General features: G+C 36.0%; 1 protein-coding gene across 1 annotated transcript; it reads left to right on the top strand.

Annotated features, from left to right (window-relative positions):
• Positions 1-11,640: 11,640 nt before the first annotated feature.
• On the top strand, positions 11,641-18,225 carry GLIPR1L2_2 (GLI pathoproteinsis- 1 like 2; the record flags this gene model as incomplete). Its single annotated transcript, XM_051217126.1, has 5 exons — positions 11,641-11,838; positions 13,431-13,570; positions 13,958-14,042; positions 15,384-15,469; positions 17,099-18,225. The coding sequence occupies 5 exons, from the start codon at positions 11,641-11,643 to the stop codon at positions 17,172-17,174; spliced, it is 585 nt and encodes a 194-aa protein (XP_051065761.1). The 3' UTR covers positions 17,175-18,225.
• Positions 18,226-18,574: the final 349 nt, after the last annotated feature.

Below are 18,574 nucleotides of genomic sequence, written 5' to 3'. Positions count from 1 at the left end.
AGACCGAATCTTATCGACCAAACTGCAATGTGGTCACTAGTCTAGGTACCTCTACATTGCGTGCATTATGTTGAGATAAGATGGTTACCACTAACTGTGAATCTGGGTAATATGGGATCGAATTTTTCAGAGAGCATCAGTTCCATCAAGATTACAGGTACACCTGACTGATGAGACCACGAAACCAAGGTTCAGGGTTTCCTGTTGACTAACTCTAACTACCATCTTACAAAAAAGCAACGTAATAATGACGATCCTTTTGATGAACTTCACTGAAATCTATTATGTAAAACGATAACATTTTCGGTTTTTACCGATAACCTTGAAACACTTTTCATTCTGAAAAGGTTAACAGTTAAAAAGTAAGGGGAGAAATTCACTTGCTGTTCTTTGATTGTATCTTCCTACTGTTGTTTAGGATTGCAATTGATCAGTCTTTTATTAGCGTGTGTAGATCCTGTGCGGACTACCTCGATATTGCCTCAACTCACCAACTTTATAAGTAACGATGGATAGTGACTAGCAGTGGAATTTAGGACACTCATTTCATTCTATTTCCGAATCATCAGTTGATTGTACCTGTATCTCAAAGTTGATATTCACTCCGGGATTCGAACTCATTACTGTTCAGTTCAAACGCCATTGCTCTATCCATTCAGCTACTGAGTCATGAAGCGAACGTACTGCGTTCGAGTCCCGGAGTGAATATCCATGTTGAGATGTAGGTACATCCAGTTGACGAGTCTCAAATAGGACGAAACATGTGTCTTGGATAATTTTGTAAATTGTGATGTTTGCTTATATATTTTACTTTTTAGTGATTCTGAAGAAAGACCATATGAGGCTAAATCAGAAAGTGAATGTAATAAATCAGAATAAAATTTGTGAAGCAACTTAGATCTTATTCATATGTAATTGATAAAATATACATCTTTCAATGGATTATTAATTTTGTTTATTTTACTTCTCTTACAATGATAATAATGATGAATGTATAGTATACAAGATAGACATTGAAAATCTACTTACTTACTTACGCCTGTTACTCCTCGTGGAAGAGCATAGGTTACCCACCAGAACTTTCAATCCAACCATCTCCTCGACAATCGTTTCCAGCTCTTTCCAGTTATTATTCATTCTTTTCATATCTGCTTCTATTTCCCGACCTAATGTGTTCTTTGGTTTTCCAATTTTTCGCTTCCCTTCAGGATTCCAAGTTGGCACTTGCTTCGTCTAGAGTATGGTATATGAACAACCTTAAAAGAATCAGCTTTTAGCTAGTTAGAAAACAGCCTTCGTTAATGGATAGATTTTAGAAAAGAAAGTAATATTAATGCAGGGCTTAAATAGATTTTAAATAATTACTGAATCTATGAAGGCCTTCTACAGGTTACTTTACCTAGAAATAAATAAAAAGAATGATGTTCGTTCTTATGGATAAAGATTACACTTCTCCCTGAACCCTTAAATACTGAAATAGATTTTTAGCATTCCTCACATTGTTCTTGATTAGATATCTAGAATGAGGAATAGGATTTTCGTCAGGAATTGATATGCTCTGTAGTTGTATGGATAAATTTACTGGTGCGAAAATGCAAGGGACTCCATCTAATTAGTTCGTTCAGGGATGATGTAGATTTCCCCTGAGATGTGATCTGAGGAGTTGCCACTGTCCATTCGATAAGTTTGACATTACTGTTGTTTTCTCTGGTTGAAAAAGTAAGTTTTTATCACCATTTTATACACCTTTAGCAGTATACAAAGATATTTCGGCAAGACTATCATTTATGGACGAACCAATGAAGTATAAGATTACAGGTCTCGGATTTCGGTGAGAAATTTACCCATCTATTTGGCTAAATAGAGTTTTGGCATTATAGCTGATGTCAGTTCGTGATGAAAACCCTAAGTCTAATTCTTAACCCTAACCATCATCTGTAAATCACAATCTCTATTCTTCCTACAAGTCTATAACCGTCATTTAGCTCTAGTAAATAGGTGTACATTCTCACTGTCACTTTAGTGTTGCTCATAGGTCGTCCATAAATTATAATCTCACTGATATTTCGACTGTTCGTCATATGAGATAATTGAATTTTATAAAAAAACCTAAAAGTTAAGCTCTTCATCCTGACTGACTGATTCGTCTCTATGCAAAACTTGTGTCATAATAACCGCGAATAAAATTTTCCCAATTCGTTATACCGCGTGAACTTAGATATTTTTTGATTGATCACTGCCACGTTTAGTTTACAACATCAAGGTCATGTTTGGTTACTATATAAAAAGGGTTGTTACATTATGTCTTCAAAAGTGTCAGGTTTTATTCTATATTGTTCCCTTTATGTTAAGTTCCACCTTTGATGATTATTGTTGAATAATTATGTAACAGTTGCTGGTATATCGAGTTCGATTCTAGTCGTATTATTATAGTCTCAATCGTTCTTAAATAGAAATTAATATGAATCAAACCGAATAGAATCGTAACAAATAACACCCATGATTGTTATGGAACTCAACACAATCACTAAGTTCTCTATAGTTCTCATTTATCATCTAGTAAATGTCAGTCCCCAACCCTCATGAACTGTACAGTGCATATCAAGTGAGATAATACAACCTGTGAATATGTCTCAAATAATTGTGTCATTTCGTATATTAAGGAAGTTCCTATTAGTTTCAGCAATTTCTTGCAATGGGATGTGATTTCATGTATAATTCAAACAAGGAAGTATTATATCTTTAATATATCTTGTCTAGGATATCCGTGCTGGTCAATATAGATATTTATGAAATGTACTTACAACACACTAACTCACTGCGTAAATGTTCGTCAGAGGACTATAGAGTGGAGAATCATATTATTTATGAGGTATAAGATATCTGTTCTTTTCATTTCTGCAGCAATTTGGGCGACTCTCTCGGTGTCCCACATTGTACGAACATTCTGTGTACCTAAATTAATGGTTGTTCTGGATGGCAGAAGGGGCATCAGCCTTGTGACTTTCGAAGGAACATGGCTTTCACTATGAGCTATCATAATTCTAAGTGAAAATCTTCTAACTCCCAGGGTAGAGTTTAAATGGTTTGAATTATTTTTTCTAGTTCGCGTTTTTTTAGCAAGTTAGTTTTCTACGAGATGGGGTTGTTAACCCCATGCCCAACCCTCGTCCTTTATCCGAGCTTGAAACTGGCAGTAGCCATTGAGGGGCTTCAGGTGGCGTATGCTCCATTGTGAGTAACAAGTGTAAGGAAATAATATGATATCTGTCGCTAGAATCCAGGACGTTTATATGTCACAGTAAACACGTTACCACTTTAAGAAGTGATGAATTAATCATTTCTTAAGTGAAAAATTATCGTTATTTACTGACATTATGATTCTCATTAGTTATTCAGTAATAAACAACGACTAGTCTAGAAAATATATCAAAGAATTCGCTTTGAAATCTGTGTAAGTTATACATGATCTAAACCTTCAACAACTTGATTATCCAGTCACAAATACAGTAGATCCAAATTCGGTCGCATCGCTGAAGTCACTGTGAATCTACTTAAGAAGATAATTAAAACGTGATAAATTCTTGTTCAATAAATACAAGAACTATAGTTGTTGGCTAAGAATATAACTAAATGAGTATTCATTTGTGTCAACGACCAATAATCAATCTGGTCATAGTAACCTTTCTCATTTAGTTAATGTTCGACTAAGCTTCTATTTTTCTTAACGTACTCAATATATAGATGAACTGAGGTTACGAAAGCCTCAATATAATAAAACTCTCGAAGTTCTGGTGAGAAGCCGTGACCAGTAGAGCTAATCTGTGTCGGGTAGAAACAGGCGTCTACCTCAGTACAATGGAAGATAGTCGCGCCATTTCGTGAATTGGTTGAGGTTAGACATTAACACCATTGGATGCCGGCTCAGTGGTCTAGTTGGTTAAGCGCCTGACGCGAGGCTGATAGGTCCTGTGTTCGAATCTGGCATGTGGGGTCGTGAATGCGCACTGCTGAGGAGTCCCATACTGGGACGAAATGGCCATCCAGTGCTTCCAGGCTTCCCATGGTGGTCTAGCTTCAATTGACTCATGATTTCAATCAAAAAGAAATTAAAACGATTTGATACCCTTGATATATCCCCTTGTCTACTCATCAAATAGTCACTGGGAATTCAATTTTGTTCGTAGCAATGCAAAATGGCCATCCATACGATAGGATATAAGACGGTGAAGCATTTAATCAACTAGGTCTCCAAAGAATTGCTAAAATAGGTTTGTAAAATTAGAAAAACACTATATCAGACAAAGCGGACACCCTGTTCATCTTCACCTGCATGAACATTAATTGGAGGTCAAACACCATGACATATCCTCACTTATATCAATGCACGTGGACAACTGCGGATATACATTCAACTGTAATAATGTGGAAAACTTGGATAAAGGGAATTCTAAAAAACATCAGAGGTTTTTTAAAAGCTTGGCACTCTGATCAATCAGCAATAAACAAGCACATTAACATCGATCCAATTTATCAACCAATCAGGAAAATTATGGACAAACATAGGAACAAAAATCAAACCAATGGGAGATACAATCGAAATAAAGAAGTAAACAATGACATATTTAAGATTAACAATCACCAATGAAGATCGAGGTCTACAGAACAAGCTGGGAGTCATATGTAGAGAAATTTGAACACCTCACTTCTACTTGAAGTTTGTGTTGATGGTGTTGTTCAGAATAACGATGAGAAATTACAACCAAACCATTCAGCTCAGAGAACAAAACTCCATCAAAATGAAAGATAAGATGATTACTATCAATTGAAAGTATTTTGAAGATAATACGTTTGACGCATCTTAAGTCCTGTAAACAACATTTTTCCTGACTCCAATTAGTGCACTCATTGAACAGGATAGTCATTTTGTTAGTTATCAGACGTTTATTCATTCACATTTAATATGATACACTAAGAAAAAATTATTTTAATAGTTGAGATCATGAGTCAATTGAACTTAGACTACCATGGGAAACCTGCAAGTACTAGACAACCATTTCGTTCTAGTATGGGACTCCTCGGCAGTGCGCATGCAAGATCCCATTCACAACCTATCAGTCCTAGTTTAGTAGCCCGAGACCTGACTCAAGGTAAATCATTTGCTGCTCGTTATCGAAATATACATGTCGCCAATCGTCGCATATAATTATCGACTTAAATCGCGTCAGCGAACAACGGTATTAAATAAATGAAATACGAGAATAGATTTTTGAATACGTATATTTTATACAATCGTTGATCGGAAAGCAAAGTAAAACGAAATGACGTGCAGTGGAGAAGGCAAGTGAACCAACTCCATCGCGTGTCATTTTGTTCTGCTCTCTTCTCTCACTTCGGTTCTCCGATCGTTTGCCTGGACCAATGTTTGTATGAAATATACGTATTCAAAATTCATTTTCGTATTCGACTTATTTAATTCAGTTCTTCACCAACGCGATTTAAGTCGATGATCATATACGAAGTTAGCCAGGATGTATATTTCGTCAGTAATCACTCGATAAAGATCATTATTCCGATCTGACTAGAGTCAGATGTAAAGCCATTAAAACAGGATCGTAGTTTTTTTCGACTTTATTTCATTCATTCTTGTAGATAAAATCAGTCACAATATTCATTATCAGTATAAGGGCTGTGGAGGTTATTAAGTTTTTGATTGAGATCATGAACCGATTGATGTTAGACCACTGTTGGAAACCTGGAATCACTGGACGGCCGTTCCACCCTATTGTGAGGCAGTGCACATCGACGATCCCGCTCGCGGGATTCGAACCCAGGGCCTCCAGCCTCGCGCGCGAACGCTTAACCTACTGGACTACAGAGCTGGCATCCAATGGCTATTCAGTGCTTCCAGGTTTTCAACGGTGATCCAGCATCAATCAGTTGATGATCTCAATCAAAAACAATATTCATTGTTGATCAGATCATAATTTCACATTAGTGCCGATGGGAAAAATATCCTTCTAATCGACATATATTTATAATCCTAAATTTGTAGTTCTAAAGTTTTTTATTTCAAAAATTAAACCAATTGGGAGATACAACCAAAACAAAGAAGTGAACAATGACATGTTTAAGGTCAAAAAGAACCAATCAACATCAAGGTCTACAGGACAACTTGTGAACAACATATGGAGAAATTCAAACATTTCACTTCTACTTGAATTTTGTGCTGATGATGTAGTTCAGAAGAACGATGAAAGCTCCACGACCAAATCGTTCAGCTCAGCGAACAAAACTTCATCAAGAACTTCAAGAGTCACCTTTGATGATACGATAATCACGTCTAAGATCACAATGAATGTTTGCATTGATTATTGACGAATAAATCTGCCTATAAAGATAAGCGTACAGTCTAAATCGTAGAAAAGTCCCAAAATATTCTTTGGAAAAGTCAATGAGGACCCAAATCAGAATTGAATAGAAATTTTTTGAAACATTTAGAAGAATTACAGATCATTTGTCATGCTTCTGATTGAATAAATATAATCTTACTACTGTATTTATATACTTTCAGAACTTTCTAGATGACCAAGGTCATGTTATTGAGTGTGAACATGGATGATTCACTGTACACATTCCAACCATGAAGCAAATCCTTATTTGTAATTCAAACCTTTCCTCTTATGTTTAAGTTGCTGTATTGGGTTATTAGAAGTTGCTAGAAAATAGGATCGAACATCCATTTAGTAAAACTATCAGTAATAAATTCATGAATTTGTCTTGGCATCTCTTTGATGGATATATATACTTCATTTCCTTTTCGGTTATGCTCAGTCTATTAATTACAACCTCCCACATTCACAGATACTTTTGGCTAAATCTTGTACAAATGTTATTTTCCCTTTTATGGTACGATATGGTCTGGTTGGTTTGTATATAAACCCAGTATGTTTGAAATACATGATTCATGTCGTGAACGTTGAGATTTGTGTTGTGAACTCAACAGGTAGGCAGGGCTAATCAGGAAGAAGGACCGATAAAGATTCTTGACTGTTCGTACGGGTTTTGTACGTGATTGATCCGGTCGATAAGTCGCTGTTCTCTAATCGGCGGTATCATTACATTATACACTGATAAGGGCACAAACCTACAAGTTTTAACAATAAAGCCTAATCTAACTCATAAGCATATAGTTGAAGTAACGAAAACAGGGATAGGCATTAAATGTCTAGGAAAAATGGAGCCACCGTGTAATCCATCAATAAAATGTAAATAGAAGATCATTACCAGTGGCATAACAGATAATTATAAATAACATCAATGTACTGTCATTCAACAATATTCATTTTCATTTTAAGTCCATACATGATATAGTTAGACGATTATTTACTGCCGCTGATGATTAACTTTTCACTTACAATATATCTTAAATCCTTACTTACTTACGCTTGTTACCTCCCGTGAAGGAACATAAGTCGCTCACCACCATTCTACATCAAAATCTGTCCTTAGCAGTCATTTCCAGTTCTCTCCACTTCTTATTCGTCCTGTTCATGTCTGTTTCAATTCCTGATGTAATGTGTTCTTCGGCCTTCCGCTTTTCTGTTTTTCTTCACGGTTCCAACTTAGCGCTCACTTCGTGATACAGTTTGGCGATCTCCACAATGTATGTCCTATCCATTTCCATCGTCCTTTCCTAATTTCCTCTTCAACTGGAAGTTGGTTTGTCCTCTCTCATAGTAGGTTGTTACTGATGGTATCTGTTGTAACGTGTGTGGACTGCAGGTTATGACACGCAGCGTTTATTTATCGATCGATTCGGTGACAGTGGACACGTAAACATGTAAGGACGACCTAGTGCCCTGATTGGCCCTGCTTCGCTGTCTGTCCTAGCCAGTTGAGTCAAGAACACAAGTCTCAGCCTCGGAGTTATGAATCATTGTATTTCAAACATACTTTGTTTATATACCAATCAAGCATACCACATCGTACCATAAAATAGGAAACAACATTTGTACAATATTTAACAAGTGAAGTAAACATCGACCAATAGGAAATGTACATTTAAAGTCCAAGGACACCATTGGACTTAACATGATAATTATTGGTCTATTTTTCCGACTACCTAACAGTATCCAGCCAACGGATATTGAGTATGTTGTATCTTCTTGATGATCGTAGTGGTAGTTCTCCACATTTTAGCTCCGTACCGTAGAACTGTCTTGACATTCCTATTGGAGATTGTGACATTGATATTGGTTGAGAGACAGTTGTTTTGAGTTGCATATGTTCTTCAACTATAGGAATGCTGTGATTGTTTTAACAATCGTCACCTTGAGGTTTGCATCTCTTCAATCCAACAGTTACTAATTTTCACTCAAATCCCAAGAGCTTATGTCAAAATGAGTTCATAACGATCACAATGATAGTATTATTGAATAGTTATCATGGAGATTGATTTAATTTGAAGATATTAGTAGTCAAAGATTGAGTTTTATTTATATTCAATTGAGAACCCTTTTTTTATCCCCAAAATGAGTACCCATACATCCACCCACACTCATCTACACATTCAAAATTAATGTACAAATCATCTGGAAATAACAAGATTATTGAAGAAATAATGAATGTTCTACTTCCTTTTGTTTTAGATTAACATATTTGAATACAAAGTACACAGTGATAAGCTTCAATCTATACTTAAAATTGAGGGGTTTTGTTGTTGTTGTTGTTGTTGTTGACAGATTGATTTTCATTTCTATTAAGTAATCTTATTGGAATTCTATTTAATTGGCACATTTATGTCATTGTATTGTGAATTCAACTAAACATTTAGTTCAATAGAGCTAGTAGTCATTATAACATACTAATGAATAAGAAATTGTGATGAATTATGGCTAACGTTTGCTTTTAGAGAGTTAATTTTCTACGAAATGAGGTTGCTAATCCAATGTCCAAGCTCCCCTCTTTCGTATTGAAGATTGTGACATTGATATTTGTTCTCTTTGTTGTATTTGAGGATGTTGCTTTTTTCCTTGTGGATGTTGAAGCCTATTGAGCCAGATGTTGCTGCCACATTGTTTGGATTGACATTCATTTGTTCATATGTTTGGGATATAAGATCCAGTTTATCTGAAAAGTCCGAATTGTCTAGTTGCATCTAACCTGTCCATTGTGTTCCGTGCTACCCGTTAGATGTTGAGGTCTTCATATTCTAGTCGACCACCAAAAGAAAGAGTAGACAGATTTGTCTCGCTCCGATCCTTACTAGGAATGAGTCTGTCAGCTGTCCTTCATACACGACTTTGCACTATAGTCCGTCGTATGAATTCCGGATGAGATTGACAATTTTCTCTGTTAATCATAGTGTCGAAGAAGTTTCCATAATGTACTCTTATCCACACTGTCAAATGCATACTCACTGTCAAGGAAGTTGATGTAAATGGACTAGTTCCATTCAAATGATTGTTCAACGACGATACACTTGTAACTCTTCTAGGGCTACCGCCGGTCCCAATCCTGGGTAAAGGAGGAGGGCTGAGAGTGTGTTCAGCATCTCCATCCCGTAAAAAACAACTCTGCCAAAAAAAACGCTAACCAGAATAGAAAATATCATTAGCAGCTGAAATTATGTAGGATGGATTTTATATGACGAGATGATTGACTCAAAAACATTAGGAATTCTCAAACAAACTCATTTGTCAATGATAAGGTAATTTGACCAAACATTGTATTCATACAGTACTTTAATGGGTGGAATAATATCTTTTTATCTAATGGATTATTCACAGTTGAATATAAGGAAAGATTTGATGAAAGATCACTTCCATAAGATCGACAGTATTGTATCCAAGATCACCACAGACAGTAAAGTTAAGACATTATATGTAAACATTATGTTTGAAATATTCTCAGCGATTGAAATTTAACTAATTCCAACGTTTCGTCCAGCTAACTTGTCTGGACTTCTTCAGGGTAATAATCAAAATCCAAATTATCAAAGAATATATATAGCCTTATGCAATGCGGTGGCTGTCAGGACTCAATGACTAAGTGGACAATGCGATGACATTCGAAGCGAAAGGTACTGGGTCCAAGTACCGCAGTGAACATCAACTTTGTAGTACAGGTACATTCAGTTTATGTGACTCAAATAGGTTAAAACACCCGTTCTGGATTCCACTGCTAGCTACCACCCATCTTTGCTTATAAATATAAGTTGGCAGTTATTTCCATAGTTGTAGTAAACAGCCAGACCAATAACTGTAATCAATATTTGGTTTATGTTATTCGATTCATTATACAGTTCTTAATATCAACAACGGGGATATGCAAACCCTTTCACATAAACTATAAGATTACATTCAATAATAAATTATATTAATAATGTTCCTATATGAGCAGTGAAAAGGTGAATGTAAAGTGGAAAAATATCTGATTGATAAGCGAAAGAGTCTATACTACTAAGGTGAAAATGTTAATTCTTATATATATATATATATATATATATCAGTATGGGGTTGTGGAGATTGTTAAATTTTTGATTGAGACCATGAATCGATTGATATCAAACCAACGTTGAAAAGCTGAAAGTACTGGATGACCATTCGTCCTAGTATGGGACTCCTCAGCAGTGCGCATCCATGATCCCGCTCGTGTGATTCCAACCCAGAACTTTCGGTCTCACGCGTAATTTCATGCATAAGTTGAAGTTTTACATTAACACCGTTAGATATCAGCTTAGTGTTCTAGAGCTTAAGCTTTTACAGATTAGACCAATAGGTCCTGGGTTCGAATCTCGTGGGCAGGATCGTGGATAAACACTGTTGAGGAGTCCTACACTTGGACGAGACGACTGTCCACTACCTCCAAGTTTTTCATGTTGGTCTAGCTTTAATTAACTTAGAAAATTCAACTATTAAATTACTATCAGGATGGGTTTTGTGGAGATTTTAGAAATTTCACTGCTTGAAATTATGAGTCAATTGAAGCTAGACAACCATGGAAAAACTGGAAGCACTGGGCGGCCGTTTCGTTCTAGTATGGGACTCCTCAGCATTGCTCATCCACCAAACCGCACCCCGCGAGATTCGAACCCAGGGCTTATCAGTCTCGTGCCAGGCGCTGAACCAACTAGACCACTGAGCCAGGTTGTATCCAACAGTGTTAATGTCTAACTTCAACTAATCCACGAAGTTGCACCACCGTACACCATTGTCATCAGTGAGTTCCTATCTCACAACAGACCTGGTTGAACTCCACTGGTAACGGCTTCTCACTAGAACTCCAGGAGTATCTCCCAAAGTCAATCACTAGTAAGCAGGTGATTATTATCAGAATGGGTCTTGTGGAGATTACTACAATTTCCACAACCCCCCCCCCTTCTGATAAAGTCATTTTTTTAATCATTGGGTTTCTCCTCTCAATTTTATTGTAATCTGACAAGTAAATCATTTGTCATTTATTAACCTTATCTCTCTTCATATATCTATCTATGTATGTATTACGTAGTAACAATAATGACAACATGTCATAAGTATTACGTCGTAATTGAATCAATGATATTGGCTTTACTTAAAGTATAAATAACATAATACACAGTACAATCTATTTGTATACACCTATTTACATGTTATTACAATGAATAACAATCATAGTCTTAGATGTATTAGCATTATGGTTATTTTATTATTCGTTATTATTATTCTATGTCAATGTAAAAAATTAAAATTACCTAAAGAAGTACGTGAAGTATTTCAATTACATAAATATTATCGTAATTCAATACGTTTTTGTCAAATGCCAAATCAACCTCCAGCAAAACGTATGTCAAAATTAGTAAGTTGTGCATTTGTTTTTGTTGTTGTTGTCTAGATGATGTCTTTTTGTTCGGCTCAATGATCTAGAGCTTAAGCATTTACGTGTAAGACTGAACGGCCTGGGTTCGAATCCCTCTGGACGGGATCGTGGATGCGCACTGATGAGGGGTTCAATGGCGGGACGAAACGGCTGTCTTCTGTTTAGTTCAGTGATCTGGAGGTAAGGGATTTGTGTGCAAGACAGAGGGTTCTGAGTTCGAGTCTCGTGGGACGGAATCGTGGATGTGTACTGATCAGGAATCCAATGCTGGGACCTATGCTTCCAGATTTTCCTAAGTGGTCTAGCTTCAACTGACTCATGAATTCAACTAATAGAGTATTTTAAGAGATTCTATATTTATTATTTAAATACTGATTGAATTCATTTAAAATCTAAAGTAATTCAAATGGTGATTTCATTATACATTGATATAAACTGAAAAACGATTGGCTTTTAGTAAGTACATGGCATCTGCTACCTTAAAATAGTGGATATATCTATGTATTTTTTATGACTCAATAGAGTGATATTGACTGGAAAGTTTATCGCTTTAAGTTCTACCTTTCCAAGTAGAGCAGTTAGAGTGAGAGAGAGAAACAAGGTTTAGAACAGTAAACTTAAGGTCTGAGGGTGTTTCTCTCAACCAACCAGGATATAAAGCGATACTACCTTACCATAATGTAAGGAGTAGCTGAAAAAATGTAGACTATCAATATATCAAACTTAGTTTTGTCCCACTTATTTCCGTCCATTGAACTTCAACATCAAGTTCAGAGGTTGTCAGGACCACATCCAGCCGAGTTTGCATTTCAGAACCATCAAAATAAAGTATTCCTTTATGGTTCTGCTAACCAGTAGATGACACTTACCCTCTCCTCATCAGTAACACTTAATATCTCCTTAACTTACTCATCAACAGTTCAAGACCTTTCTGATTTGATTAATTATTTCATTAAAGTAGCATTTTAATCATGAAGAATTAATTATGAAGAAATATCTCATAATTTGTATTCTTACTGTGTAATGGAAAACCTGGAAGTACTGGACGGCCGTCTCGTCCTAGTATGGGACTCCTCAGAAGTGCTCATCCACGATCCCGTGCGCCAGACTTGAAATGAGGACCCTCAGTCTTGTGCACTAACGCTTGACCTCGAAACCACAGAGCCGGTATCTAACGGTGTTAATGTATAACTCTAACCAATTCATGATATTGCGCCACCGTCCACCATTATCTTAAGTCAGTGACTGCTTCACACTAGACAAGATTGAACTCCACTGATCACGGCTTTTCACTAGGAGTTCAGGAAACCTATCTTGAATTGTTGTTTGATATTGCGTGAAACTGCTTACAAATAGTGTGATCTTCCCTAAGTATAAACTTTCAAGGTCATGAGTTAAGTAGCGAGACAATAAGGTTATGAGAGAAGTGAACATATCTATTATCCGATACATATCGACCATCATTATAAATCTATTCAAATAATCATAACAATCTTCTCAATTATATCTATCTGACTGGTACTTTGTATTGATTGTTATTATCAATATTCCCCCGTTGTCTTACTTTACAGAAATGGAATACATATTTAGCAGAAAAAGCTCAACTTTCAGCTAGTCGATGTGATTACTCTTATGATAGTCCAAGTGATATGAATTTTGATGAATTTGGTACAGTAGCACAAAATATTGCTGATAGTCCAACAATTGAAAAGTAAGTTTCCTTTATTGATTAGTTGAGGATAATTGGGGGGTAATGTCAATGATAAATTTCGTACTAATTAACATTCACCATCAAGACAAATATGAACTCTTGAAGGAAATACCTCTCTGATGAATGTGAACCCTAGTTACATAGTTTCATGATCTAAGACGTTGTTATTGATCTATTGCTGCTACGTTTGGTTTGCTGTTGAACTGAATTATCAATATTGATTGATCATTGAGTAATATAACTAGCTAGTGTTGATCATGTTCTGTTAGTCAATCAACATGAAACCTATGTGGAATAGGATTTCTTACATTAAAACAAAGTCATTACGATATTAAGTTATTTAAATTAGTCTACGATTTTCAACTTGATCTTTTATTTCGTTTTTAGAGCAGTAGCCAGTTGGTTTGTTGAATACAAGAGCTATTCTTTTAATGATAACAAATGCAATGATACATGTATGCAGTATAAACAGGTAAGTGTTGATAATAAATAGAATTGTCATTCAATTCAAATATTATTTGAAATATTTTGTCGCGAGATGGGATTGTGGATGAGCACTGCTGAGGAGTCCTATACTAGGACGAAACAGCTGTCCAGTGCTTTGAGGTTTTCTAATAGTGGTCTAACTTCAATTGATTCATGAATTCAACCATTAGATTATTTTCTAATTGTTCAATTCTTTATTATTATCAATTGGAACTGTCTGATTCTTAAGATGAATGAACTACACTAGTTACGATTCATCAATAACATTTCAAGTAACCATCTTAAATAGAGATATTATTAGCCTAGACAGTGTGGTGTAATTAGGTTCATCTGAAGTTGATAGAGTTTTGTTCTCTGAGTTGGATGGTTTGATCGTGGAGCTTTCGTCGTTCTTCTGAACGACATCATCAGTACAAACTTCAGATAGAAGTTCCTGATTAAAACTAGTTGAATTATTCTTGAATACCAGGTAGGTAATAGCATCTTATATTGGTCTAGATTGAAACTATTCATTAGTATACACCAATGAACTTATAGTAGACTGAACCCAGGACCTTTTACATGGTGATGAGCTAAAGAACCCTTAGATTACTAACATTATGTCTAAAGGTCCATACTTACACATATGGAAGTACCGAGGATTCATTGCTCAATTTCGTGCATAAATATAGGTATCCTATATTAGATACACAGTTGATTATCATTGGCTATCAAATAATAGTGACCATAATGATCTTGAATGTACTCTTGAGTGAATACGGACGTATATAAGAAGCATATAACTTGATTAAATGGCAAGATTATAATTCATTTACGAACCAATCAGATTTAAGATAACGAGTCTTGGATTTTGACGCAAAATCTATTCGACCAAATAGCATTTTGGCATTATAGATTATGACAGTTCGTGATGAAAACCCTAAATCTAGTTCCTATTTCCTGAACTTCTAATGAGAAGCAGTGACCATTAGAGTTCAACCGAGTCTGTTTTGAAATAGTAACTCACTGAAGACAATGGTAGACGGTATCAAAATTTGATGGATTAGTTAAAGTTATACATTTACACCGTCGGATGCTGGCGGGCTTAATGATCTAGAGGTTAAGCGCTCGCGCGCGAGACCATTAGGTCTTGGGTTTGAGTCTCGCGGGGTGAGATCATGGTTGCAAACTGCTGAGGAGTTTCATACTAGGATAAGACGACGATCCAATGCTTTCAAGTTTTCCATGGTTATCTAGCTTCAACTCCTTCTGATAATTTATGATTATATCTATTGTTCAGTAGATATTTATATCAAAGTGTTAAACACATTTAATTTTACAATTATAGATAGTAAAAGGTGAAGAGACTGAGATTGGTTGTGGTGTACAAAAATGTGGCCAAAGATTTTTAGTAGTGTGCAATTATTCACCAGCGTAAGTTATAAGTAGTAATAAGTAGTATCTACCTTACATATTTTTTTATTTATTTTTACAGTTTGTTAGTAGTATATCCAGTAGAAATATGCTTTGATTGGTTAGAGAACATAAATAGATACATGTAATGCATAAGGATTACCTCAAACTGTGAGATCAAAATTGCCTTATATCTTTCTGTACTATATCCTTATACACAATCAATCTTTCATATATTACTACCATTAGGAGAAATAAGCGTAGGTAATTAAGTCAGTAAGTAGCCAATAAAGTGACCACTTCCATGAGTTTGATGTTTATCCTGTTGTACTAATGAGGTGGAACAACTTGGACTAATGAGTATATATGCCTGTTCGTACCTTGTAGCTAACTAATTGAATGCATAAGGATATCTTTTGTCACTGGCTAGACTATTGTTTATGGACGATCTTTCAATGAATCTTAAGTTACCTTGAGAAATAGTAGCCAATCAGAAAACAGTTTGTATAAAGTAAAAATATATTATACAAAACCAAAGAGTTAAAGTGGATACACTTCTTTTATATGGTTTACATGAGTATGATATTTACTTACTTACGCCTGTTACTCCTCGAAAAGGAACATAGGCCTCTCACCAGCATTCTGCATCCAACCCTGTCCTGAGCAATCCTTTCCAACTCATTCCAGTTGTTATTCATCCTTTTCAGATCTGCTTCCAATTCCCGATGCAGTGTGTTTTTTGGCCTTCCTCTTTTCCTCTTCCCTTCAAAATTCCGAATCAGGGCTTGCCTCGTGATGTAGTTTGATGATTTTCTCAATGTATGACCTATCCATTTCCATCGTCTTTTCCAAATTTCTTCTTCAGCTGGAAGCCGGTTTGTTCTCTCCCAGAGAAGGCTGTTGCTGATAGTATCCAGCCAATGGATTTTGAGTATCTTGCGTAGATAACTATTTAAAATACTTGTACCTTCTTGATGGTGGTTGTAGTAGCTCTCCAAGTTTCAGCCCTGTACAGTAGAACTGTCTTGACGTTTGTATTGAAGATTCTCAATTTGATATTGGTTGATAGATAGTTGTTTTGAGTATCATATGTTCTTCAATTGTATAAATGCGGTCCTTGATTTGAAAATCATCGCCTTTACGTCTGCATCGGATCCTTCACGTTAGTCGATTATGCTTCTCAGGTACGTGAAGGATTCCACGTCTGTCAGAGTTTCGCCATCAAGAGTGATAGGATTGCTGTTCTCCGTGTTGTATTTGAGGACCTTGGTTTTCCCCTTGTGTATGTTGAGACCTACTGATGCAGAGACTGCTGCTACACTGGCTGTCTTTATCTGCATTTGTTCATATGTATGCGGTAGGAGGGGTAGGTCATCGGCAAAGTCCAAATCATCTAATTGGTCCTCAGCTGTCCATTGTATGCTAAACTTCTTCAGCCTCGACCACATAGTTTCAATATTGTTAGTGTGCACTCCGTTTGTAGGGTCCACAAAATGGCGGTTGTGGAAAACGATATGATGCACATATAATTGGTATTATTTTCGTTACCTGTCCTCGTCGCATTTTCAATCGTTGTCCTTTATATATATATATATATGTCTATGCATATTAAAATAGCTGACATGTTGTTTCACTATTCAATATTTATAGAGCTGAAGAAGATAGACAACCGTATGAAAAAGGCACTCAAGAGGATTGCGATGATGTTGATGATGCAGAATATTAAGTTTGATTTAGCTTAATAAGAACTATGAATAAATGACAGAAGTACTTGTATGAATATGCAGCAATACAGATTTTAAAAAAATAAACAATTTGATAAGTTGTTATGTAACTTCTTATTTCTATTCACATTTACAGTACTAAGTTGTCAAAAAAGAACAACTCGTAAGTGACAGTATTCTCGTGTGGGACCGATCAATCCAGTGTTCGAATCCCACGTACGAGATCGTGGAGGTGCACTGCTGAAGAGTCCCATGCTAGGATGAAACGACCGTCCAGTACTTTCAGGTTTTCATTGGTGATCTAGCTTCAATTGACTCATGAATTCAACTAGTAAATTATTATAATATCCACAAAATACCTATCTGACTTTCGGTTTTCATATTGGCGTCTTAAGGTTCTACCAGTAAGACTGACCTTGAATTTTAGGCTGTGATTATCTTCGACTCTATTGGTCTAGAACGCATTCTCTTTTTTTAGTTCACTCTTTAGTCTGATAACAACGCAGAGCAAGCAGTAGTTCAGTAATATAACCGAAATCAATCAACTAATATAATAATATGAAATAAATTAACAGATCACACGTCAATTTATTCCCCGTGAACGAGGGATTCCTAGTAAGTGCAAGTCGTAAGCTTGTGCTGATTATGTCCCTGCCCTTTGAACACACCGCCAGTTGCTACTACCGATTGAATGGTTTAGTGAGGTCGTTGGATTGGTGTCGTTGTAGTGGCTTTGCCACTCGACTGATGCTGTGAACATGACCTAATTTGACTATTTAGAAGAAGTAAAAGGGTTCGGATTATTCCGTTGTTAGTATGCTTGACTGAGATTTGATCAGTTTTGGTTTTTGTATTTGTATCCTGTGCCGATTGTCTCAATATAGATATTATGAAACAAGTTAATATAGAATAAATGGAATGTGGCTAGCAATGAAATCCAGGATTTGATTTCAAAACCCTTGAACAAGTAAGTGGAGATCTCGACTCAAAGCCTAAGTGGATAACACAATGGAATCTGGAGCAAGTGGTACCTGGTTCGAGTCCTCGAGTGAGCATGAACTCTGGAACACAGATTTATCTTAGTTTCTAGTAGGGCGAAATGCGGGTCCTTAATTCTACTATCAGCTACATCCCGTCTTTCCTAGATCAAAGTTGTACTGTTTAAGTTTATTGATCACTAAGCGATAATTAATATCATGTTTGTTCAGCCCTTTGATACTGTTCAAGTTTTATCTATCAAGTTTAAATGTGGATTTGGCTTAAGTTACTTGACATGAGATGCAATAGATTGTAATGTTAGGTTTCTAGATATAGTGAACAGGAATCCCTCTCCTAGACCGATGTTTTGTGCTAGTAAGTACTTATTAGCAACGCATACCCTCAGTGTTAAAGAAATTGATGG

The sequence above is a fragment of the Schistosoma haematobium genome, chromosome 6 (genome assembly GCF_000699445.3).
Source record: "Schistosoma haematobium chromosome 6, whole genome shotgun sequence".
Classification (NCBI taxonomy): Eukaryota; Metazoa; Platyhelminthes; class Trematoda; order Strigeidida; family Schistosomatidae; genus Schistosoma; species Schistosoma haematobium.
The sequence above is the reverse complement of the archived record's forward strand: the minus strand, read 5'-3'. Positions and strand labels throughout refer to the sequence as shown.